General features: G+C 31.8%; 1 protein-coding gene across 2 annotated transcripts; it reads left to right on the top strand.

Moving 5' to 3' along the window:
- The first annotated feature begins 5,175 nt into the window (after window positions 1-5,175).
- On the top strand, window positions 5,176-24,608 carry SEC8 (subunit of exocyst complex 8). Of its 2 annotated transcripts, XM_007009911.3 has the most exons (27): window positions 5,176-5,353; window positions 5,880-6,007; window positions 6,651-6,863; window positions 9,316-9,489; window positions 9,655-9,759; window positions 11,556-11,665; window positions 12,147-12,326; window positions 13,039-13,204; window positions 13,296-13,402; window positions 13,764-14,071; window positions 14,174-14,331; window positions 14,494-14,609; window positions 16,419-16,489; window positions 17,357-17,487; window positions 17,593-17,642; window positions 18,371-18,471; window positions 19,125-19,237; window positions 19,527-19,634; window positions 20,545-20,742; window positions 20,967-21,052; window positions 21,650-21,833; window positions 21,951-22,028; window positions 22,550-22,651; window positions 22,772-22,846; window positions 23,879-23,974; window positions 24,064-24,113; window positions 24,199-24,608. In XM_007009911.3, the coding sequence occupies exons 2-27, from the start codon at window positions 5,966-5,968 to the stop codon at window positions 24,284-24,286; spliced, it is 3,210 nt and encodes a 1,069-aa protein (XP_007009973.3). In that variant the 5' UTR covers window positions 5,176-5,353; window positions 5,880-5,965; the 3' UTR covers window positions 24,287-24,608. The 2 variants fall into 2 exon arrangements, with proteins under 2 accessions (XP_007009973.3, XP_007009974.3); XM_007009912.3 differs by lacking the exons at window positions 5,176-5,353; window positions 5,880-6,007; window positions 6,651-6,863; window positions 9,316-9,489; window positions 9,655-9,759 and adding an exon at window positions 11,284-11,425.
- The last annotated feature ends 1,028 nt before the right edge of the window (window positions 24,609-25,636 follow it).

Here is a 25,636-nt window from a genome sequence, read left to right as displayed (position 1 = left end):
ATTTTTTTTATTTATGAATTATATTAAGAAAAATATAATAGATAATTTTTTCTTTATTTATGAAAGTTTTGTTATATTGGAACTTTAAATCACACAAAATAAATAACTCACACAACTCTCTCTCTCTCTCTCTCTTTTATCAAAAAAATTTGAATGCAAAAGGTTTAAAATTTCTTTTTACAAGTCTATTAGAAAAAGGTTAAAACATTAAAAACCAAGTTATTAAGTATGAAATTGAATTTTAAATGTTATGAATGTTTGCTAATCCATCCCAAAATTTCAAAATTCAAAATTTATTGCAAAAAAGTATTTGCAATGAAAAGCCATGACGTAACTTGAATAGTGTGATGTAAATGAGTTAAATGCCCTTGTGAGTTAATTGATTTTGAATAGATTGAGCTCCTCTGACTTATTATTGAGGCACTTGATTATTAAGTCAAAAAATTTTAAAAAAATTTAATATTTAATTCAAGTGACTCATGAATACTAACAAATATCTTAAATGTTTTAATATTATATATAAATAAAATTTATTGAAGTTTTAAATTTAAGTTAAAGTTCAAGTTATATTTTGAACTCAATATTGTAATTGATAATAATTACATCTAATGGTGCATTATTTGAGTAGCTTATTTTTTTTATCAAATTTATAACTATTTTTTGAAATTAAAATGTAAGACACGATTGGCTAAATACTTGGCTCAACTAATGTCTAATACATGAATTTTTTATTTTATTTTATATTTCAACACGAAGGTACCATTTCTCCTTTTTTTATTTAATATTTTTTGGTATATATACCAAATGAGGACAGAGGAGGGTCAAGAGATAGGAGAGAGGGAAAAGAGAAAAAAAATAAAGAAAATGAGAAAAATTAAATAAGAAAAAATAAAAGATATGAAAACTATAGATATAAGAATTAGATAAAAGGCGAAAAGTGAAAAAAAGTGAAAAAAAATATGATTTATTTTAATTATATTTCTTATTCATTATTATTTTTTTAATTATTTAAAAAATTGTAGACACCATATTAATCTATTTAGTTATTTATTTATTTGTATTTTATTTTTTGATCTAATTTTTAATTTTATTTTGATTTGATTCTGAGATTAATGGGTTTATAATCCAAATGGGTTCATAACCTAAATGGGTTCATAACCTAAATGGGTTAAAATCCGATGAGGTAATACTGTTGGGTTGACAAGTCCATGAATTAAACAATAAAAATAGGGTAAAGAAATACAAATAAAGATAATAAAAAAATATAAAAAAGGAAAGCAAATCAAAATAAGAAAATTTGAAAAAAAAAAACAAAAAAGGAAAGGAATAATGAAAGGAAAATGATCAATAAGAAAAGGAAAAAGATCCATAGAATCCTAAAATCTTTCATAAATCTGAAGGTTTTTATACCCAAAAAAAGGAGATAAATAAAATAAAAATAAATCAAATCAAAGACTTACAATTAAATCAAAATTTTAAGAAAATATTTATAAAAACCCAAAAAACGCAATAATAGATAAAAAAAGAAAATTGAGAAACTAACAAAAAGGATGTTCTTGGATTTTTGGGTTTTGAAACTTTTGGATTTAGATTTAGAAATTTCGGTATAGTTTAAAAAAAAACGAGTCTAATTAAAAGAAATATCAGCTTAAAGGGGTTTTGGGATGAATTTTGGTGAGATCCTGACAACATGGAATGGTGGGCGGTGGGGGATGGTGTGGCAGTTGGTGAAACGGAAGGAGATTTTTATAGAGAGGGAGGGAGAGCATCAACACTAGAGAGAAAAAATTGAAAAGAAAGTGGCTTAGGTTTTTCTAAGATAAGATTTTATACCCAAGTTGAAACGACGTAGTTTTGATAACCAGTGAAATGGATCATTTAGGCTTTGGGTTAGTTGTCCTAGGCCACTTAGCCGGCATGCTTCTTGGATTATTGGATTGGTTGGTTGTCCAAACCCATTTTGTTAGGATTCTTGAATTACTTGATTGCAAATTGCATTCTAGGTCCACACTCATTTAATTGTTGGTCTATCTATCAAGTATGAGCTTGAGTCTTCATATTAGTCATTTTATGTATTTATGTTTATGTTTATTTATTTTTTATTATGCTTTTGGTATTAATGAAAAATAAAATATAATAAAAATAAAGTTTTATTTTAGGTCATAATTTAGTTAAGATGAAATTCTTACAACTATAATTAGTAGAATAAAGTTATAAAATAAAAAATAATAAAGGTTTGTAATTATTTAAAAATAATTTTTTTAAAAGTTGCAAGGGGTAATTCTTCTTAAATTTTTCAGAGTAAAAATCATTATGGGATCATAACGGTTTGGGGTAATCCCATAAATATTTTTATCAAAAAATTTTATTTATAAATAATTAATAAGAATATAGACAAATAAAGAATTTAGATTTTGTAAATATAATAATGAATGTTTAATATAAAATAAATAGAAGTCTTTGGATGATGGAATTTCAAGAATGTTATAAGGGATAACTTTCTTGAAAAATTTTAGATGAAACAATTTTTTAAAATTTTACCAAAAGAGTGGGGAATTTAGGAAGAGTTTTCAATATTAAAGGACATTTTATTTGTTTTAAAATGATAATAAATAAGAGAAATAGTTAAGGGAAATAAATTAGGATATCGAAATAAAATTCATTTATTAAGACTAAAAAGAAGACACATAGTTCATTAGGTATTACGAGCATTGGGAGGGTGTTAATCCCTTCTTCACACGTAATTGTACTTTCAAATCTAATTTGTTGTGAAGATCAAAATTATTTTTTTAATGAACCTAATCAAGTTTAGAATCTCATTAAAAAAAATAGATTTAACTAAGTGATCAATTACATCTAAACAAAAAAAATTAATAGTAATTTTATTTATATTAAATGACTGAGTTTCAAGACTCATATGTTATGACAATTTTGATTTGAAATAAATTGAATAAAAAGTCAAAAAATTGATTTATTCAATCAAAATTGTATTTTTTTACTTGCCTTCTTAAAATTTATGACTTCTACCCATAATAAACAAAAAAAATATTTATCTTTTTTTAATTTAAAAGAGTTAGAACTATTGCAAAGCATAAACCCTTTATTAATAATAATAAAAAATCTCATCTGTGTTTAAGTCCGGACTTAAAGTGTGACACCATCAAGTAGACGCCGTATACAACTTGCGCCCTAAGGAAATCCCTCCCTAATTTGTTTTTATCGCAAGTGAAAAGTAAAATAAATAGTAGAGAAAAAAGAACATAATTAATTATCAATTATCAATGAAAATGACGGCTAAAGTTGGCTTTTGGCTAGTTTGCAACCATGAATAGAGCCATCTTGTTAAAAGGTACTAGTATTTTTAGTGTTTACTTGATCTGATTTTTTTAATTTATTTATTTTTTAAAAATAAAAATCAGGTCAAATATAATTTTTAAAAAATAATTTTTTAATAATAAATTTTGAAAAAAAAAGCTTAAAGAAAAACTTTTATGAGGAGCTTTTTCTTCTCTTATTTTAAAAATATAAGAGAATTTTTATTTTTATTTTAAAAATATCATCAACTGTTAAAAATAATTGTAATATTACCTTCTTAAAAAAAATACATTCTATATAATTTTAACAAAAATTATAACTTATAAAAAAAACTTATAAAAAAATTTACCACATAATTTTAATTTAATTTTTAAAGCTATTATTTTTCATAAGAACTTCATAATAGCTTTTAAGCTAGAAAAAAATCAGGCCAAACAGGCTCTTAATGTATATTTTGTTAGCTATTTTGTAATTTTGTTTTTCATTTTCTTCCTTCTTTAATAATAGAAAACCGTATTTTATTATTAAAAATTAAGTTTGCATCATTTTTTTTTCAAATTGTATAAAATCAAAATTTATTTGAAAAGAAATAACTATTAGATACTTGGATACGGATGTACATTTGATTAAATTTAAAAGAAATGGAGTTTGGGAAGTAAAAATGATATGTAAAAGTTATTGGAAAAATCAACCGGATATTAATATTTATGAGGTGACATCTTGCTCTATAATTTTATATCATATGTGTCTCAAAATAATAAATTACCATTTTTCATTCCCAAAAAAAAAAATTAAATTACCATTTTCGATTGTGTTACGGTGAAGTTCAAAATTTACAAAAAGGTTTATATGTTTCTTTTGTTGGTTTAAAAGAGAATTTATTTATAGTTGTTTGTTTAAATAAATTAGGAAATGTTTAACTGTTAGTATAATGTTTAGAAAAGTCTCTAAATTATTTAAAAAAATTTAAATAAAATTTTTATTTTTTATTATATTTAATTAAATTTTTATATTTTTATTTTGAATCAAACATATTGAATTGATTAATTGTTATTAGTTAAAATATTTTTTTATTAAAATAGAATGGTAAATAATATTTTAATTAAAAACAGTTAATCAATTATTGGATATAATAAAATAATTAAAAATTATTTAAAATTTTTTGAATCGTTTAATTTTTTTATGTTTTAATACTATATTTTTTAACTTGCTTTATTACTTTAGAGATTAAAGGTGTAATTTTCTATTAATGAAAAATGTGTTTGGATCTAAATACAAATTACATATTTTAAGAAAAAAAATTATCCTTTTATGTTTAGTAAAATACATAAATTTTATTTTATACAGAATATTTATATATATTCTAAGAAGTTATATTTTAATTTTTTGGCTTACTTTTTATCAAATATAGTTTCAATTTTTACTATTTAGAATGTTCGTTTTCTTTTGAGACAAAGCAATTAAACTTTTTTTAATTGAAAGTACAAGTCAACATTTTAAAGATTGTACTTTTTTTTCCTTTGAAATGTCTAAACTGGATTCTTTTAAAATTAATATTCACAAAATTATATTGGAGAATGATTTAATCTTAAACACTAATTGCATATATTATCATTACTTAATAACTTGGGCTAGATGTCATATTCATAATGAGGACTTAAAAAATAAGATTTTTAATTTCTAAGCCCGTTCTTTTCATAAAATAATAAATAAATAATTCAACTGGACAAGCATTGAAAAATTAATTAAATCTAATAAACAATACATAATCCCATTTGGCACTTAAGATTAACAGTTGTATCCTTCTCATTTTCTAACCTTTTAACACCGTGTGATTCCGTTTTAAAATAAAAATAAAAATCAATATTGGGCAGCTCGGAATATCGCTCTGCTTCGTGTTTCTTCTTCCTCTTTTTTCTTCTATTCCAAGATTTTGACATTTCCTCTTTTTCTTCTTCTGCCATTGAAGAGATCTGAGTTTCACGCGAGCTCGGCGTCTCAAAAGCGCCACACGCTTTTCAGCAGCGTTTTACAATAGGTATCTGAAAGGACGAATGAAGCTCACTTTATCTATTTTTTTGTTCTTCACCGATTCACGGTTCCAATTCACTTCTTGTTCTTGTTCGTTTTGATTAGAGACGATGTCATTTTGGCGTTACAGGATTTTATTTAATTCTGAAAATGCTATGATCTGTTTTTAATCCTTTGAATCGCAAAATTTTCCGTGTTGAACATTTCACTATCTTCTAACATTTATTTTTTTGAATATTTTAATTAAATTTTTGCATTGCTTGATATTCGTCTATTTTAGTGCTTAACGTGCTGGATCTGAAGGTGTTTCTCTCGATTTTTAGCTTTTTGTGTTTCATTGCTTGTTGTTTGGTTACTGAGAAAACAATGGAAAATTGAAGGGAAAAGAAATTATTAATTTTATACTTTTTTTGTGTTATTCGTTTTTGTTATTGGTATAAGACATTCAGCTCAACTTTGCTAGTTTCTAGTACTGAGCTCTAACTTAGCTAGTAATATAAAAAATATTTATTTTTCGTATCTGCTTTTTTCAGGTGGGTTTAAACGCTTTGTTGTGATGAGGTGAGTTTGTACTGTTTTTCGAATTATATAGCGTCGGAGAAGTGAAAGAGTCTTCGAGATGGGGATTTTGGATGGATTTCCCATTCCTCCAGATAAAGAGGTAAGTTCAATTCACTCTTCTTCTGGTCCTAAGATTTTAGGCTCTGCATGTTTGTTGCTTTCGCTACTATGTTTTTGCTATTTGCTTTTTGCTTCATCAAAAATTACTAAAAAGCAAACAAAATGGTAAAATGCAATACTGTAATTGATTAATAATGATTTATATCACTAAAATGTAGCACCGATTTTGACAGTTATTTTTATATGAAAGAAAAAATCATTTGTTTTGTTTTTTGGGAAAGATTTAATGTAATTTTTAATTATTCAAAAAATTTATTTTTTTCTATCCATTATCCAAACACTTGTCTATTTATTTATTTTTGCTTCTAGAAGTGAAAAGCAAGTAGTAAAAGTAACAACCAAATGATGTTGTAATTTATTGAAAGTTTTGGCAATCATCTCAAGACTGGTGAAGTTGGAACAGTATTTTGATTATTACTCTGTTTTAGAATAGGATACTTGACTTGGATGGTGTTATTCTATTGATTTCTGGGCACCTTGGTTTGCTGTTATGAAGCACCCATTGATGGTGAACAATTTGATACTTAAATTGTGGGAAGAAAAAACTCTGCATTCTTAGGTGAACTTACTTGTTTAGGATTTTTCTCATGTTTCTTCTTCTCTTTGCTTACGATTAAATGCAGTATTTAAGGGATGAGCTTTCAAGAATAGATGAGAGTTGGGCGGCTGCACGTTTTGATTCACTACCTCATGTTGTCCGTATCCTGACATCAAAAGATCGTGATGGTGAGGTCCAGATTTTAAAGGACCAAAGTGATGTTGTTGAGGATGTTGTAGATGAAGTTGTGCATGCTTATCACAGTGGCTTCAACAAAGCAATTCAAAATTATTCTCAGGTTCTATAATAGCTTCTTCCAAGCTAAATTTTGGTATACTGTGCTTCTCAAGTTTCTGTTTTCTTTGTGTTTTAGTATGAAGGTGATAATAAATTGCTTGTTTTTGTGTTTGTTTCGGTTAAATTGCAAATTAATTTGTTTCAAAAGTGATTTTTGGTGGTTACTTTGTTATGCATATGTATCCTGTGCTCATATTTTTTTCCATAATTTCTGGTAATGTTGCATCCTCACTTGGATAGCGAATATGGAATGTTGTTTTCTGTAGCTTCAGATAAAAAAATCATGTGATTTTGATTCTAAATTGTGTTTTAAATTACATATAAGTGAAAAAACTTGTCATTAATTACCAAAATTATATGTTAAAATTGCCACTATCACTAATTCATCATTTTTTGGTAAATCATGATTTCTTTTAAGGATAAATATTAAGCTTCATCAGGAAGAGGACTTTGTCCCATTGTAATGCTTCCGATCATTTATGAATAAGTGGATGTGGTGATGCTGCAAATATTGGCAAGCCAGCCTCGTAGAAGACTGAGTGACCCTTCTACTGTTATTTACCATCAGAAAGTTTCCATTTGAGAATTATTGTTATGTTTCTTCTTTTGCTAAGAAGGAAGTTTGAATAAAGATTACCCTTGGAAGGGGTTCCCACAAGCATGCTCTCTCAAAAAGTTTTGGGATGCATTTTATATGTAATGGTGTCTAATATTGTGATGTGAGGAGAGTTTGTTTTTGATGCAATATGTGTTGTAGCGTGCAGAATTCATCTTTCTGGACTTATTCTCCATGGATTTCTGGATACAAAAATTAGGTTGATTATTGCCTTTTGTTCTTGGGTTGCTATCTTAGGATTTTAAGCAGGTCACATGATGCACAATTGGTAGGTGCATTTATTTGTTGCTATATGGTCAAAAAGCTTGGGGTGTTAGTGATGGGTTTTGACTGGAGAGTAATGATGGCAATCATTTGAGGTCATGTCTTTGCACTGTTGGCTGTGACTGCTGGTCAAGTTTCTTTGGATTGTTCAATGGAATATGTATTTGCCTCCCAAGTGCTTTTCTTTAACATTGGAATTTGCTTAACATACTTATACTGGAAAATGTTGTCGTGAAAGCCTATAATTCTTGATTTCTTAATTGGTGCTGTAAGCATAACGGCCTTGCATGAGATGATCGACCTTTTAGTCTACTTTCAGGTTCATGGAGAATATTAGTGTTTGATTTTCAACTAGATTGATAAGTACAGTAGCTGTGATATTGACATGGTTGTGGGTTCAAGGTTGGTACTCTACAAACAGATCTTTCATTGTGTCATGATTTCTGGTTCAAGAGGAATGGTTGCTGAGTTATTAAGGGATAGGCTCAAGCATATGACTCAGAGATTCTTGTATTAGTTAAAATTATCTTGTCTTGTTTTTCAAATATTGATGGAATTTTGTGTCTTTTACTGATATTAGCCTTTAGTTAATTGCATGTGAACCATATTATCTTATCGTAATTGTTTTAATGAAAACAATACTATTTACAATTTATTCTAATGCTATAAAATTTTATTAAAATCATTAACTCTAAATTTCATTATTTAAATTTGTCACTTCTACTAATGTTGTTTTTAGTCTAACAGGATAAGAACTCTATTATACATAAAACTATTTTAATAGTACTAAGAAAATAGCTTATTTGACAATTAAAAGTAATAGGGTAACACGGTCTTTACAAAAGTTTTACACCCCTCAATCCAGAGTTATATATAGTAGAGATAGATATGTTTCAAGTGCGATTAAACTAAGAGAGATATTTCTTTTGTGGTTTCTCTTTGTAGTTCCTTGTACTTGAGTCCTGTGATTCTGCTGATACTCAAAAGAGAAATGTTACAATTCTTCATTCTCCCTCTTGGAGTATTTTTAAGGGGGCAATTAATATGCCCCCTTAAAAGGTAGGAAGTTCAAAGATGTGCTAAATATATGAGGAGTGCTATTCTATTTTGGATTTGAAATTAAGATGACGTGGAGAAGTAAAATTATATTTGACTTTTAAATCAAGACACTCATTTTGGACATCTGATATAGAAATATAAACTATGCTCCATTGATTTGAGTATTTCAATCTCTAATTATGTTTTTGATCATCAATCCTGTTTTTGTGAGCCCTCTATCAATCTGATGTCCACTGGACACTCATCGTAATGAATCACATTACATGATGAATAATTGACTGATAAGAGTTTGAGGGTATGAATAATTGATACTATTTATATGTCTAAACAAATAGATCATGCAAAATAAATAAATAAATTTGCAATCAAAACCAATTATTTCTGGTATTGTAACTTCATAAGGTGCCATCTGTTTATGTCCTTTTCTCTTTTTCATTTCCTTCTTTTTTGGTGAAATGAGAAGAGAAGAGTGAGCTTTTACATTTCTTGTTACTAACTGTTCATTCCTCTTCAGATCTTGCGGTTATTCAGTGAATCTACTGAAAGTATTGGTGTCTTAAAGGTCGATTTGGCTGAGGCAAAGAAACGTCTTGGTGCTCGCAATAAACAATTGCATCAGTTGTGGTATCGATCCGTTACACTGCGTCACATAATCTCCTTGTTAGATCAGATTGAGGGCATAGCTAAGGTTTGTCCATCATTATTTTTAATATTCAAATGATATTTTATTAGTATTTACATGCTTCTTCTTCATTAGGATTTGGCATTTCACTCCCATCCATGCCTTTGTATGTTCCTACAATAAACCCAGTAAATCTGATGAATCACCTAGTTTGTTTGTGATGTGTATCAGGTTCCTGCTCGTATTGAGAAGCTCATTTCTGAAAAACAATTTTATGCTGCAGCTCAATTGCATGTTCAGTCATCATTGATGCTTGAGCGAGAAGGCCTCCAAATGGTAATATATAAAATGTTGCTAGCAGTGTATCCTTTTTTATTCTTTGCTTTATTTAGTTGAAACTTTAGTTCAACTTATGTTGCTGCCAATTCTTGGATTAGATGCACACTGGCTTAAAATGTTATCACAATTGTTGAACTTGTTGTTTCAACTTCTCTCACATTTTTTTCTTTTAGATTAACTTGTTGCTTGACATAAATAGATCAGGTGTCCATCTTAAAGTTGTTAGGCCTTACATATTAAATGGCCAAGTTTATCTCAGAATTATGGCTAAGGCCTAGTGTAAGGCTTTGTTAAATATCTGGCAAAAATGCACAAAAGAACCTTATTATTTTGACCTAGTTTCAAATTGAATCCTATGGTTTAGAGAGTGAAGACATAACCTCTAAATTAAATCTGTTAAACAGTTTTAACCTTCGGTTAACTAGACGGTTAATTGGCAATTGGACTGCAAATGCTGCTCGAACGAGATGCTATCATGATGTTCTCTCTTTGCTCTTTCTTATCATTGTCAACCCTCTTCTTTTGTTTCTTTATTTGTGGCATAACATTGATAGACTATACACAATGATTACAACAAAACCAAATCTGACCATTCAAATGTCTAAAACTATGTTCAACATGCAAAATAATCAACAGGTACATAAATAAGTTAAAAAGAGAGGTCAGGTCAATTAAAAGCTCCAAGCCTAGTCTATGTTTGTAATTGCAATTTTATTAATCCAAATGGAATTGGAACAAGTGTTGTCTTCATATGTTCTTATAACAGAGGTTTTACAATAGCATATAGTCTATCTAGCTGCAAAAAGAAAAACTTAAGCATGAAAGCCGGAAATGGAAAATCTATTCAAACACAGCAGTGTATTGCTTTTAAGTACAGTGATTTATTGACACTATGCTTATAACCTGTGAGTGGAGCACTTAGATGTATAGCTTGTGATTGTTTGATTTTCATTTGGGTTACTGCATTTGAGATTCAAATTTGGCTACAGCCAGATTTTGGGTTCTATATTATGTGCTAAACATGGTGTTTTGGGAAGAGAGGCAGAGTGATGGGGAGATAAAGAGTAAACAAAGGGAAAGGAAAAGAGGCCATAAAAGGAGGAAAGAAATAGGACAGATTTGGGATAGCATGTACTCTTTGTGCATGCTAACTGATATAGTTATTAGAAACTTAAATCATTGTTTAACTGACCTAATTTTGACGTTAACATTGCAACTCTGTTAACTAGAAGTTTTAATTTGAAATTGGTTCCAAGCTGAGGTATTTCCATGTGCTTTTACTTGAATGGAGTCGTGATGCCATTCTTTGTCGACCTAAGTTTTTGTGTAAATTAATTGTCTAGGTGTTTTCTTCAGAATTGAAGAGGCATCCAGTAAATATTTGGAACTATTCTCTTTCAGCTTGACGCTTTTAGACTAATTGGTTGGTTAATAAATACATTTATATTGAACTTAAACAAGTGCCATTTAACCTTTTCTACCATTTTCATCACAGTTATTAATGTTACTTCAAATTAGAAGCAAATAAATTGAAATGTGCAGAGAAAATGCTTCTCAAAACCCAACCAAGTGGCTACTATCTCAAGATTGCTGCAATTCTTCTTGATCTAACTATTTCATGTTGAACACCTTTTTGGTTGGAGCAAACCTCCATCTTCTACAGGTTTAAAGAAATCTTATGCTTACAAATAGTTCAGCTTTTCTACATCTGCTTCGCTTGGTGAAATTGAAACTATAGAGAGAGCTTTTAGATATTCTGCCTGCATTAAAGCATTTTAACTTATATAATCTAGGTTGGTGCTCTCCAAGATGTTCGATCTGAACTGACTAAGTTGCGAGGTGTTCTGTTCTATAAAGTTTTGGAGGATTTGCATGCACATCTTTATAATAAGGGTGAATACAGGTATTTTCCTATCTATTTAGGGCTTAACTTTCAATTCTGAGCTTTTAGGTCGCATTTTATTGATTTCTTTATGTTGCAATGCAGACCTGTTAGTGTCTGGAAGTACATCTCCTACAATTATTACACTACAATTAACCAATTACAATCATGAAATTGTGTAAGGTCCACCAAAATTATATGGAGTCCACACTTATAAGTGGTAGACCCTACATGATTCTTTGTTGTGATTGGATGATTGCAGGATTGTAGTAAAAAGAATTGCAAGTGAAATGCTCCCTAGTGTCTGACATACTATGCCATTTTCCATTTTTATTCTTTTTGTGAGTCATTGTCTCATCTACTTATATCGAATTGCAAAAGAAAGAGATTCTTATCTGATTCTATATGGTTTCCACATTTTATTTATGTCCATACAAAGCATTTTCTGGAAAGCTTTCCCCATTACAGAACTTTTGGTCATTAAGCTGATTAAATTTTGCAGCTCAGTTGCTTCAAGCATGAATGGAAAGGATGATGAAGTGCCAACAACCACAGCTGTTGCATTTACAGCAAATACTTCACAGCCTGTGTCTCGAAGAACCAGGTCAGTGAAAGGTGATAGTCAGTTTGGCAGTCAGGGGCTTGTAGATGGACCATACAGGCCAGGTTCCATTGATGGAGGGTAAGTCTAGATGGTTCATTTGTTTTTTTCATTCCTGGCTTTTACTTGTCTTACAATGTAAAGATCAAATTACTTTGTGATTGTTTGATTTGGTTGTCTGTTGCACATTCCGCTTGAAGCATTTTATGGTTTTGAACATCACATAATGTGTGCTTTAACAGTTATGATGGTATTATCTGCATTACTTTAAGCATGAATCAATCATTAATATACTGGAATTCTTCCCTTGGAATCATTTTTTCCTCTTTTCATGATATTAAAGCTGAATATTAATGGATTTCTTTTTTAAAGTATAGGACAAGAAGCCTTCATCACTGTTTTAGTTAGTTGAGTTTTTTGAGTCTCTACCATACATGGAGGAATGATTTGGGTGCCAAATTTTTTCTTGAATCATAAATTCATGCAATTTATGGCAATCTCAAATGTTGATTAAGCTTTTTCTTCTAGTTAGTGTTCATTTCTGAACCTGTAATCTATTTTAAAATCTCTTTCTGGATCCTGTCACTTACATTTGCTCCATCATTATCGGTATTTTCTTGTTGGTTTTCAAGTTTTCATTTTGCGCAAATCATCAGAAGCCTATACTGCTTGGTTTTATAGATACGCAGAAAGTCATTAGGATTCTTTTTTTTAGTTATTATTTTCTATTCTAAATAATATATTTTATACTTCGTTTGATTGTCTGAATTTGTATCTCACTTCTTTTTACCAGTTCATCATATGATGGCCATGATGAGGATGGTTCTTTGGAGCCACATGACGATAATACCTTGGATGGACATGCAGTACGGCTTAATGGTGGTGATGGGAAGGATGTCAAAGTCATATCCCGTCAAATCCCATTGTGGCTTTTGAATTCCACTCCTGATGAATTTGTTGTATGAATACTTTTTATCACATCTCACATCGACTTCATTAAGTTTTCTAACCTTTTGCACTAAAGCACTGTTTTTCATTCGGGTGATTTAGGAAACAATTAAAAAGAGTGATGCTCCACTTCATGTGAAGTATTTGCGGACTATGGTGGAGTGCCTCTGCTTACTTCACAAAGTGGCTGCAGCTGGTGCTGTAATAAGGTTGGTTGCCTTGCTCATATAGTAGCATGTTTAATAGAACTTATTTTCTTTCCTTGGTGGTTTTAGATAGATTCTGAAAATGGTTCTGTATAACTCTAATTTGCCTTAAAATTTTCTTTATCTTTTCATCTGCTGATGATTTTTGTAAGATGGTTTCTAATGAGATATGAACTTGAAATAAGTGTGGATTTAAATTATGTGATGAACATGGTGAAAAATAGTCTTGAGCTGTTTTTTTTTCCCTCCTTTAACGACTGCTAGTACTTAACAAACTAATGACATGATAACTTTAAATACTCATGTATTTTTTTTAAATCCTAATATTTTTACAAATTGTTACTTGCCAAAATCTATGTAACAGCCAGCGATTGCGACCCACAATTCATGAGATCATCACAACCAAGATTAAAGCCCATGCAGAATCCATTAATTCTTCAAGGTCTGGAATTGACAAGGCCACTCGAACTGGTACCACCAGTCTCCTCTTTATGAAGGGACAGTTAGAAAGGTACCAGTTACCGAAACAGAAGCGTCAGAATGGGATGTCATTGGCAGGGACTCTGTTGGCAGTGAGCCCTGTCTCGCCTGTGATGGCTCCTACAGGAAAAGCACAGGCTGCTACAAAAGAGCTTCTTGATTCAATTTTGGATGCCGTTGTTCGGATATTTGGTGAGACATCTACTTTTTTTCTTTTATTACTCTTAGTTCCTTTCTGTTTTATTACTCTTAAATTAAAACTTGAAACTAAATTTCTCATCTGTAATTGATCAGAGAATCATGTTGTTGTTGGAGAGCTTATTGAGTCGAAATCTTCCCTACAAGGTGACCTAAACACACCAAAGTCACTGTCAACAGATGTAAACCTCGATTCTGAAGCATCTCAAATTACTGGAGGCTACAGTATTGGGTTTTCCTTGACAGTTTTACAGGTCATCTCTGTTTACTAGTGCTTTTATACTTGATTCACTGAGTATCAAAATTCTTTCAATATTGACTCAGAGTTTTGTTTGGGCAAAGGTTTTGGCCCAATAACTTCTTCCCTACTTTTTCTTTCTTTAATTTAAAATTTTTTCTTGAATTATCTGCTGCAGAGTGAATGCCAACAACTCATATGTGAGATTCTTCGAGCAACTCCTGAGGCTGCATCGGCTGATGCTGCTGTACAAACTGCCAGGCTTGCAAGCAAGGTTCCTACAAATGAAAAGAGGCAAGTAATTGTACTCTCTTGTGATATTACTTGTAGGAAGAAAAAGTAAGGATTTTATAATAGCTTCCAGTGGTCTTTTCTAATTTGCTTAACATATATCTATGTTTGAGTTACCTTTTCTTTTTTTTTTTTGTTGGGGTTGCGGGAGGGGTGGGTAAGAGGGTTGCTTCCATATATATCTCTTATATTTAGGATGGGGTGGGAAAGAATGACTGCTTCAACAATATTTAGTAGATTACTGAAACTAAGGCCTATTTATAATCTTGGCATGATGTTGATTGTAAAGAGAAAGATTATGAAAGTTGATAATGTTCGTGGTTGAAGGAATTCAGAATTGTCATTAAGTTTTGGATTTTACACATTAGAGATTTGAGGTGACATAATGATGGCAGTGAAGTGTGGTAGCATAAAATATGGACATGGTTGTAAATGCGGATGTAGTGTTCGGCCACCTGAAGTGACAATTCTTTCCTCCCTTTTTATCGAGCCACTTGATATGATTTGTGGTTTTGCTTCTTCTCTTGAAAATTGTCTTCGTTTATCTTAAACCAAAATCCAACTGGAATTTAGTTTTCATTATCTTGGATTGATTATTTTAATAAATAATGAATCTCTTTAAATATAAAAAAAGTAATGGACCTCTTTACATCCCTCTTATGAGTTGGTAAGAATAGCCGTTTGATAGACATAAAATTTCCACAACACAATTCTCTTTGTTTATTTAATCATAATTAACTCATTGCTAATGTGCAATGAATTAGGAGGACATAAATTGTAATTTACTCCCCAAAGTTAGTGTTTACCTTTCAGTTTGTGTGTAAACTATTATTAATTATCAAAAGAAAAGGCATGTGATAGTATCCCACAACGTCAAAGTGTGTTGTGTATGTGTAAATTGTTGAGTAATAATCAGAATATAAAAATGAAGTTAATACTATTCCATATCAGCTGTGATGATTTAAGAGAGTATGTACGTAGCTATTTACTCCTCAACGTATTGCTTATGGTGTAAGTATGCTTTGCATTATCTCTGCTTTCTTCCCCTTCCCCGTGTCTGAATTATTGATTGACAATAAAAAAAAAAAAAAACTATTCACCAACAGGGAGTCATCACTTCCAAAATAAAAGATAAAGCGGCTGAAAAGCTGGCATCTTCATGTAGCTTGGGTGCCGTCCTTTTATTGTTACTGACCTACCATTTTTAGGATTCATAGTTCAGCCTATGACCTTTGGTTGTTGTAATCATTTGTCCTTGTTGTGAGTGGTGGATCAACAGAATTGCAATGATAGCTATTCTGAAATACTATTTTCACCAGAATTGCAGGAATGAATAAATAAGAAAATTGAAAATGGTTTGCATCTCTTCTATTTTTTGTTTTATATAGGCTACAGATATGGTATTATTTCATTAAGTGTTTTATCCCACGTCAGTTAGGTTTTAAGTTGCTGTGCTTTACATTCAAGTTGGGTCTCTCCACCTATAGCCAATAGGTTTTAGGTTGGATGCTCAACATAATATTAGAGCCTAAGTTTGTTATGGTTTTCATTGTTGTCATTGTCTGATCCCCCTTATGTTTTTTGTCCATGTGCTGTTTGTTAGTATTGGTTTACACATGAGGGGGAGGATTAACTGGTCTTGAGTTTGCTGTTGCTGTATATTCAAGTTGCCTTCTCCCCTATCTGATGCTTAACATTATGTACTTTGCCAGCACTTTTTTGGTTTTGTCATTATAACTGATAATTTGCCTATTAAATTCTCTTTGCATGAAATTTGTTGGACAAGCATGAAAGTTATAGTGTTGGTTATAGGGATGCGTCAGAAGATGGCCTCACTTTTGCGTTCCGTTTCACAGATGCTACCGTATCGGTTCCTAACCAGGGTATGCTAAAGTTGAATTATTGCTAACTTATTGAATGTTATTAGTTGTTTTTGCCATGATTTATCTAAAGTTATTAAGTGATTTGATATATATATATATATATATATATATATATATGCATTATGTGCTCTCCTCAGTGAAAGAATTTTAGTTTGATAGTTTGGTGGAGTTCCCTTATTGTGATTATTAGTATGAATCAACCAAGGAGGGCTTGATGTTTGTCCAATTAAGTAAAATCAATGCTGATGAGCTTGACTCTTTGAGTTTAAATCCTTAGAGTAACACTTGTAGCAAATATGTGGTATTATAGGATGATGGTTCACCTCCTCTTGGGCATTTCCTTAAAGGAAAATACAAATGGTAAAAGAAACATAAATGAATGAACTATAAATCTCATATCCAAAAGATATGAGGTAGAAGCTTGCTGTTCTTCACTGTAAACATTGTAGAATTATAGTCTTGCTTATATTCAGCTGACGGTATGTATGGTGGTGAAACTTCTTAATTTGAAGTATTGTTTGTTGAGCTAGCAGGGGAAGCATGATGAGATTTCAATTAGCTTTTAAACGTAAAAATGCACAGTTTTGACTCATTCAAGGGATGTCATTTATAAAACCGAATGGCTTGATTCAGCAGGCAGTCGGAGTAGGTGACTTTTTGTTGTGCTGATTTAAGAGATGTTCTCTCTTTCTCTCCCTTTTTTCTTTGCATCAGCCATTCATGATTTCTTTTCTAATTTTGTGGTGATTGGAAACTTGTCTTGACTTGTTGAGCTGCAATCTTTATAGGTATAACTTTTTCACATGTTCAATTTGTTGATCATCTCCTCATCGACATTTATTGTTGTATATCTCATCTTCTATATAGGGGTTGATCTCATTCGCCAAGGATGGAGTAGGAGGGGTCCCAATGTCTTGCAAGAAGGTTATGGCTCTGCAGCTGTCTTGCCTGAGCAAGGCATTTATCTAGCAGCATCTGTATACCGACCTGTTCTTGAGGTTTGAGACCATGAGAATCAGTAACCATGTTTTCAAACATATTTCTTGTTACATGTTCGTAGATCGTTCAGTAAATGGCCTTTTTTAATCTGATGTTTTTTGCAGTTTACAGATAGAGTTGCTTCAATGCTGCCGAGAAAGTATTCCCAGCTTGGGTAGGTCTCCTTTCCAAGCTTGTATGCGGTACAAAGAAGTCTTGTGTGAATCATATGCTAAGTATTTAGGGATAGCATTAGGCAAAGCACACAAGTAGTTCTCACTTCTCGCCCTGTGCTCTTCTTTTTGTCAATCTCACCTGGCTACATTGAAATGTTTGGGCTTGAAGTGAGACGTGAAATGGGAAAATGTTTACAACCCTTAACTTTCTAGCTGTATTATCACACTGATTTGATTATTAAGTTTCCATGAGTTTCCAAATGCTTTCAACCATGTTCCTTGTTCTGGCATCTTCAAACATTTTTGATGTTAATGCTTTTAATAGGAGTTTTTTAATCCCTCATACAGATGAGGGTTTTCCAAATTTTTCTTTCTAGGAGTTATTTATTGCATTTTTCATTATTTCTTGTTTGATGGAGGTGAACTTGCTGGAAGAATTTGCTCTCTTAGTGGTTATATTTCATTTTATGGTATTTATTTCTTTTTTGAAGGTGACTATCATTCATGGTGATCTTGATCTGTGTGCTTTGCTAATCATAAATGTGGACAATTTAGTTAGTATCTTTCTTGTTTTAAGAATATTTGAAGCTGTGGATAAGATGGAATTTTTGTTCATGTCATCAAATGTAGGTGAAATTTGCAAAAATATGTGGTCAAACTCGTTTTGCAAGTGGGCTGTATCTTTGACATCAATGTTCTTTTGTTTCCTTAATTTCTATAATTGCAGGAATGATGGATTGCTAGCCTTTGTGGAGAATTTTGTGAAGGACCACCTTTTGCCAACCATGTTTGTTGACTACCGGAAAGGCGTACAACAAGCTATATCAAGCAAGTTTTACAACCACGAGTCCCACAATTCGTTATTCATCATTTTTTCCATGGCTCACATTAATAGTTTTTAACTGTCAACTTGTTAGATTCAAAACTATGTCTATAAAATAATTCATCTCACCTTTATATTAATCATATACTATTGGTATTTTCATTTATTCAACATCTTAAGATGGTATCACAAGAAAGACAAAGAGGGGTCTGATCTCGTTTGAGGGATTTTAAGCTAGGTTTGTTTCACCAGTGTTGGTGACTTAGTACATTAAATAGGTGGTAGGCACAATATTAATGAGAAAACAAAATTTATTCAAATAAACATGCATGAGATGCTTGTTTAAATAAAGTAGCAATGTAAACAATGGAGTCCTCATTACTAATTTACATGGAGTGGATGAAAGATAATTTACATGTCTATCTTTCTGAATGATGTAAATGTAGGAATTTCATTTTAGAAAGCAGAGAACAATGGAAGAAATTTCTATGAGAACCCTGCTGCAAGAAACTGGGGGTGGGTTTGTCTTGGGATAAGCAGAGTTCAAAAATGGTCAAACCTCAGTTACATATATATATGTATATATATGATGGTCCAGCTTTTGATTTCATCTTTATTTCTCCTTTAAAACTCTTAACCTGAAAATGTTTTCATGCAGGTCCTGCTGCATTTCGGCCACGGGCACATACTAGTGTTTCATATGCTTTATCAATTGAGAAGGGTCGACCTATCTTGCAGGGGCTTCTGGCTATTGATTTCTTAGCAAAAGAGGCAAGTTGATCTTATTGTTCTTATTTCCTCAAGAAACTACTTTTTTCCGTTCCTTGTCAATCTCATATATTTTCCCGTACAAGTTTCTGAGCCATCTACCCTCAATCTCGTAATGTTATGTTCATTATTTTGCAATAATAGATCTATTAGCTTTTTCTCTTTTTTTAATTCAGTAAAAAATTATTTAGCATTTTCCTTTGTTTGTCTTGAACATTTTCCATTAAAGTTTCTAAACCATCTACTTCACAGCTGTTTTTTTTCCTAATAATAAATTTTAATTTAACTCCAGCTGCTCGGTTGGGCTCAAGCAATGCCTAAATTTTCTGCTGACCTTGTGAAGTATGTTCAAACTTTCCTCGAGCGAACCTATGAAAGATGTCGAACTTCATACATGGAGGTATGGATTCTTCGGTGTACATGTTCTTCCTTATGAAAAGCAAACTATTGTTTGCATTTACAAGATTTTTATTTGTTGTTGGTTTTGCTTATGCTGACCAAGTTCTAATTGGTTTAGTCGTTTCTAATTTTTTCAGTTTTTTGCCATTTTGGTAACATGTGAAATTAGGAAGAAAGAAAATTTTATATAAGGATGTTTACACATCTTCACCTGACTAATTAGTGTTCTAGATATTGTTGATAGATAGGTTGTTTGTAATTGTACAAGGACATTAGCCTTGGGTGGAGGCAAGGGGGAAATTTCTGCTTTTTGCTTCATTCTATTTGTTGGTTAAGATGGACCCAAATTATTGGATAATATATTTTTCAGTGCCTAGGTGGAATTTCATTTATTTGGCATATATAATTGTCAAACAAGGGTTAAGATTTATAAATTTGGCTGTCTTCTGTAGGGGCAATGAAAACAAAGATGTGATGTGAATATAACAGCTCATAGTCGTACCAGATCTTTTAGTGTGTAAGTAAGAATGGAAATAGGCTAACAGTGTAGAAACAAAAGCAAAAAATTGGCCTAATTTTTGATAGTGATAATGTTTGCAATTGTGATAAAAGTTTCCAGAAGGATAATTACCAAAAAATGCCCCTAAAGATCTGAAAAGATCAAACTAAAAGGAGACTGTAAAGAATGTCTGTTCTTGTCAAAATTGATAAAACTGGGAAGCATTGTGTGCATGTTTTTTTAATAGAATTATTTGATGTGAGAAAATTTAAATTAGTTCTTGATCTGCCATCAATGTTACTGAGAATATAATTGAGAAGTGGTCTCTAATCTAGTCAGTTTCTTATGTACCTGCTACTATGTGTATGGTAATCATTGTTTTCCATTCATCAACATTTTGCTAATATTTCAGGCAGTTCTTGAGAAGCAGAGTTATATGCTCATCGGAAGGCATGATATTGAGAAATTGATGCAACTTGATCCAGCTAGTGCGTGTTTACCAAATGCACTTGGTCAGTCAAATGTGAGAAATATTGCTTCTGATGCGGAAAGTATTGAGGTTGAATCAGAACTAAGTGAACTTCTCTTAAATTTGCGTCCTATTAAGCAGGTACTTATATGCCTGGTCATGACTTCTGCCACACTGTCTTAAAATTATTTTTAGTAAAATTTTAGCTGTCGGCTATTTACTGTACCAGAAAATTGAATTTATTATGCTTTTGAGCTTGACTTGCTAGTGAAACTTAGGTTCCATCTTTCATATCAATTGATGTTTTCTAGTGAAAATATCAGTTGAAGGTATTCTTTGCTTCTCTTACCACATCTCTTCCGCAGGAGAATCTAATTCGTGATGACAATAAACTTGTTTTGCTGGCATCCCTGAGTGATTCATTGGAATATCTTGCAGACTCAATTGAAAGGCAAGTTCTTCATTTGGCTTGAGTTGGTACTTGGATATAATGTGGAATGTTTTTGAAGCCACAATGCTCTTTAAAGAGTAGTTTAAGAGGACATAGTGTTATTAGTATACATGAGGTGTGAGATCTATTCCCATTTCCCTGTATTCTAGAACATGCATCTCAATGTTTATCTACATGTACCAATGAGTTACAATACCTTATAAGTTACGCAAATAGCATGTGTTATTCTCTTATATGTGATTCAATTACATATTTTTGGATCCAGGTAAAAATTGGTGATTAAAGGAGTCATGATATGGCATTAACATTTGTAACCTAAAATTGTATATGCAACTAAATGGGGCTTTGCATCTAAGAAAAATAAATGTTATTGCTTTGATATATCTATATTTTTTTTCTCTTCTTTCCTTCTTTTTCTCTTTTCCTGCCATGCATAGAATGAAGAATGGTATATAATTTTTCCCGTTTATGTTCTTAATGGAGCATATCCTTTGCAAGTATGATGTCATGATAGACAATTGATGCTTTTGAGAACTTCCTATTCATAAAAATTTCTGCTGTTTCTTAAATTTTACGCATATCTAATGCAACATGTAGACTTGTACAAGCAACCCCACAAACATCAAATCATGTGGAGAGTGGCAAGCCTAGCCATACACGAACAAGCAGTTCACCTGCTAGGGATCTGGCATCGTTTGCAGATGAGTACCGAAAACTAGCAATTGATTGCTTAAAAGTTTTACGTGTGGAGATGCAGTTGGAGACAATTTTCCACATGCAGGTTTGTCAGAGTACCATTTGTTTTTTGAAAAATGTCAAAATAGCAATATTCAGAAACATTTGAAGAAGGACTGTGGTCAAAGCACCTGTAACTAACCTAGAATTGTGCCTCAAACAGGAAATGACAAATAGGGAATACCTGGAAAACCAAGATGCAGAAGAGCCTGATGACTTTGTTATTTCACTTACTGCACAGGTCACTTTCTGCAACTCTTGTTAATATCTCATTTGTGGTATTTTTTGCCCTGCTTTAAGGATAACTATTTCAGTTTTAAACTTCCAATGGATATGTCCATCATCCATGCTCCTTTAAGTTAGAATTAAGTTCTAATTTACTTGATGGGCAATAACCTGCATGGGAAAAAGGTAGAGTTTGGCCACCGGCTTAATATGAAGGGTTCTTAATGTTATTGGCTGTTTTATGTTTGGATTATATTTGGCCATCTTGGGTTTGTCAATGTCTTCACTTTTGCATTTTCCTATTTCAATTTTCTGGTAGTGAAGAAAATAGATAATGAAAACATTTTGGGCATTATTTTGCTGTTACTTTTTTTAATATATAAAATATTGATCAGATTGCTTGGAAAATTTTGATGCCATATTAATTCTTCTAATTAGTATTCCCAATTTCAGAGGGCCAGCTGCTTGATTTTCCTTTGATGAATATTATAATGCTACCATCATTTAAATTTTCATTTTTGTTTTTTGTATGCATAGATAACACGCAGGGATGAGGAAATGGCACCTTTTGTTGCGGGAGTGAAGCGGAATTACATATTTGGTGGAATATGTAGTATTGCTACAAATGCATCCATTAAGGTTGGAGTTCATTTAATGTTAACATAGATTCTGTTTGCTCATTATTCAGTTTAGTTTCAATTTAGCATAGAGTAGTACCTACTTTATTCCTCTTACTGATGGGAGAATACATCTGATTAGGCTTTGGCTGACATGGAATCAATCAACCTGTTTGGAGTTCAGCAGATATGTCGGAATTCAATTGCTCTAGAACAGGTTAGTATGTCTTTTTATTTTGAGATGGGGTGGGGTGGTGGAATGGCAGTTTTATTTTTATCTCTGAAGGTGGTCAAAATAAAGCGACAATATTCCCATTTTTTCTCTAGGAACTAGGAATATTATTTGCCATTTTATGCAGTTCGATGATGTCTGTTGTGTCAATTGATTGCTTTTATGTAGAGGAGGATTGTCTTTTGTTTTTTGAGTCAACTCTCAAGTTTTCTTTGTATGAAGATTACAAACTTTTGAGTATTGCCCTTATATTCAAACTCAGTCTTGTTAAGTTAATGGTGAAACCTATGGCTTAGGAGTGAGTCAGACATGGGTATTTGTGAGACACAAGTTTGGTCAATTTGTTTTTAAGTTTTTCCTTATATTTGGAAGCTTGGACCCCATACCATGTCCACTTTGAGGTGTAGGATATGTCTCTGACATGAGTACTTTTGGAAAAATGAAGAGCCAGAGCAACACAGGGTGAAACAATATCTCTGTAGCCAGCGTCAATTGATTGGAATCAATCTTTAATAACTGCAAAGAGGCAATTTTTATTGCTTGAAATAATAGTTCAAAATGTTTTCTATATTTTGAGATTTGTCTTGCTGTTTGATGATCTATTTCCTTCTAAAGTATAATAGAAATCATAGTGGTGCTCTTACGTGGTTGGATGTCTGAGGCAATCACATCTCCCTATGCCAAGAGTTGCATGCTCGGACTTTCACTTCTTTACTCTCTCTCCCCTGTTTTTTCTTGTTTTTTACCTTTAGTTTTCTCATCACACAAGGGTGATCGGTTCTTATGAAAAAGGATATAGGTCATGCTAGGGTCAATTGTGCAATGCTATCCTTGCCTATAATTAGCCTTGCTTGGATTTGGCTTTGTTGTTACCATTTTTGGCCAAGAGTTGATCAAAAAATGAAGTTCAAGCTTTTATTCCATTCCAAGTTGTCCAAATGGTTCGAGTGTATCCTGCTGATTTCAGTTTTGCATGCACAAAACAATCCTGATTTACAATCTCTATTGGCATTACAGGCCCTTGCAGCTATCCCATCAATTGACAGTGAAGCTGTACGGCAGAGATTAGATCATGTCCGAACCTATTATGAACTGTTGAATATGCCATTTGAGGCAAGCTATCTGAACTCATAGTCCCTTTTCGTGATTTACAGATAAACTTTTTTGTTGTGACAATTGATTTGTACTTTTCTTTATTTCAGGCCTTGCTTGCCTTCATTACAGAGCATGAGCACTTGTTTACAGCTGCAGAGTTAGTAGCATTGACTAATTTCTCCTAATTGGACCAAAATATTTTCATATTACTTTAGTGACGAATTATGCTGTTGTTTTGACAGGTATGCTAATCTTCTAAAAGTCCAGGTGCCTGGAAGGGAGATACCTCCTGATGCACAAGATCGAGTATCAGAGATTTTATCCCTTTAGCACTCCAAAGTGACTCGATTTGGTTAGCGGCCAAAATCATATGATTTGTGCTTTCACAGATAATTACTCATCTCCTAGTTGTTAGAGCATGGTGCGTAAGCCTTTTCCATGGAAGTTATTGTTCAACATGTGCCTAGTAGTGGTAAATTTTTGTCAAATATCAGAGATTAGAGGTTTGTTCTATTGCATTTGTAATTATAGTTTATCCTATGTAGTATCAATTTTGTGAGTTGTGTTTCTTTGTGGGCCCTTTTAGGAGTTTTTGCTTAGTGTTGGTAATGGCAGATTAAAAGTACAAATATAATGTTTCTTATGCCAAGTACATGCTGGTTATTTTGGACATCGGACGTTGTATCTATCAACCTCCATAGCAAGTCCGAGTTCAATAAGAAACTTAAATGTTAATGAGAAGTAGGAATATCTGATGAGAACTGATGATTAACTCAAAGTGTTTCTTTATCCGTTAGGCTGTTTTTGGTTCTTATTAATTCTGACTGTTATGACTTATGATTAACTAGGATTAATTCTAATCACTAGAATCTTTGAACTAATGTGTTGAATTTTTTAAACTAGAAATGTTTAGTTCCTATAACTTCATTGCAAATCGATGTGTTATTTCTCTAGCAAGATGATAATTAGTGTATGATTCTGAACTTGCTCGGCCCTTACCGGGCTGAACTCTTAGCTTCACAATTAACTTAAGCGCACATTATATTCATATACTAGAAGTAAACCCGTACGTTGCACACGGCTCGTCCAACTTATCCCCCAAGATGCGGCTCATTCATCAAAGACATCGCAACTCTCTCCTTGAGGGTCCACTTGGCCAAATTTGAGTCTTATTGGAAGCCTCGTTCAAGCTTCAAAACCACTTCCTAAAGCCTCCACATGGATAAGTTTGGAAGTTCCATTGAAGCTTCCTTCTATATAGTATAGATAGTTGGAGTATATTACACTGCTTGACTCAATTGCTAGACAAAATTTTTAAACTTATATATGTTGTCACTTCAATAAATTATCGGAATTATATAGTTTTGAAACAAATGTTAAAAATAACTGAAAATAAAAATTGAATAAGATAACTGATAAAAATATTTTTAATTACCGGTTGAAAATATTTTGCACCAAATATATATATATATATATATATATATATATATGTATGTATGTACATGTATATATTATCTCGTGACCAATATATAAGGTCTAAGTTCGGCTATCCCATACGTTCTTTTTCCACATTGCTTCTTCTAATTTTGATTTATTTTAATTTGTTCTAATGATCCAAGCATGAGTTAGAACTTAGAGAAGTCTCAGGTACATCTAAAGATAACTAATATTCGTGGTAAA

This window comes from Theobroma cacao, chromosome 10 (assembly GCF_053813885.1).
Source record: "Theobroma cacao isolate CCN51 chromosome 10, ASM5381388v1, whole genome shotgun sequence".
Taxonomy (NCBI): Eukaryota; Viridiplantae; Streptophyta; class Magnoliopsida; order Malvales; family Malvaceae; genus Theobroma; species Theobroma cacao.
The sequence above is the reverse complement of the archived record's forward strand: the minus strand, read 5'-3'. Positions and strand labels throughout refer to the sequence as shown.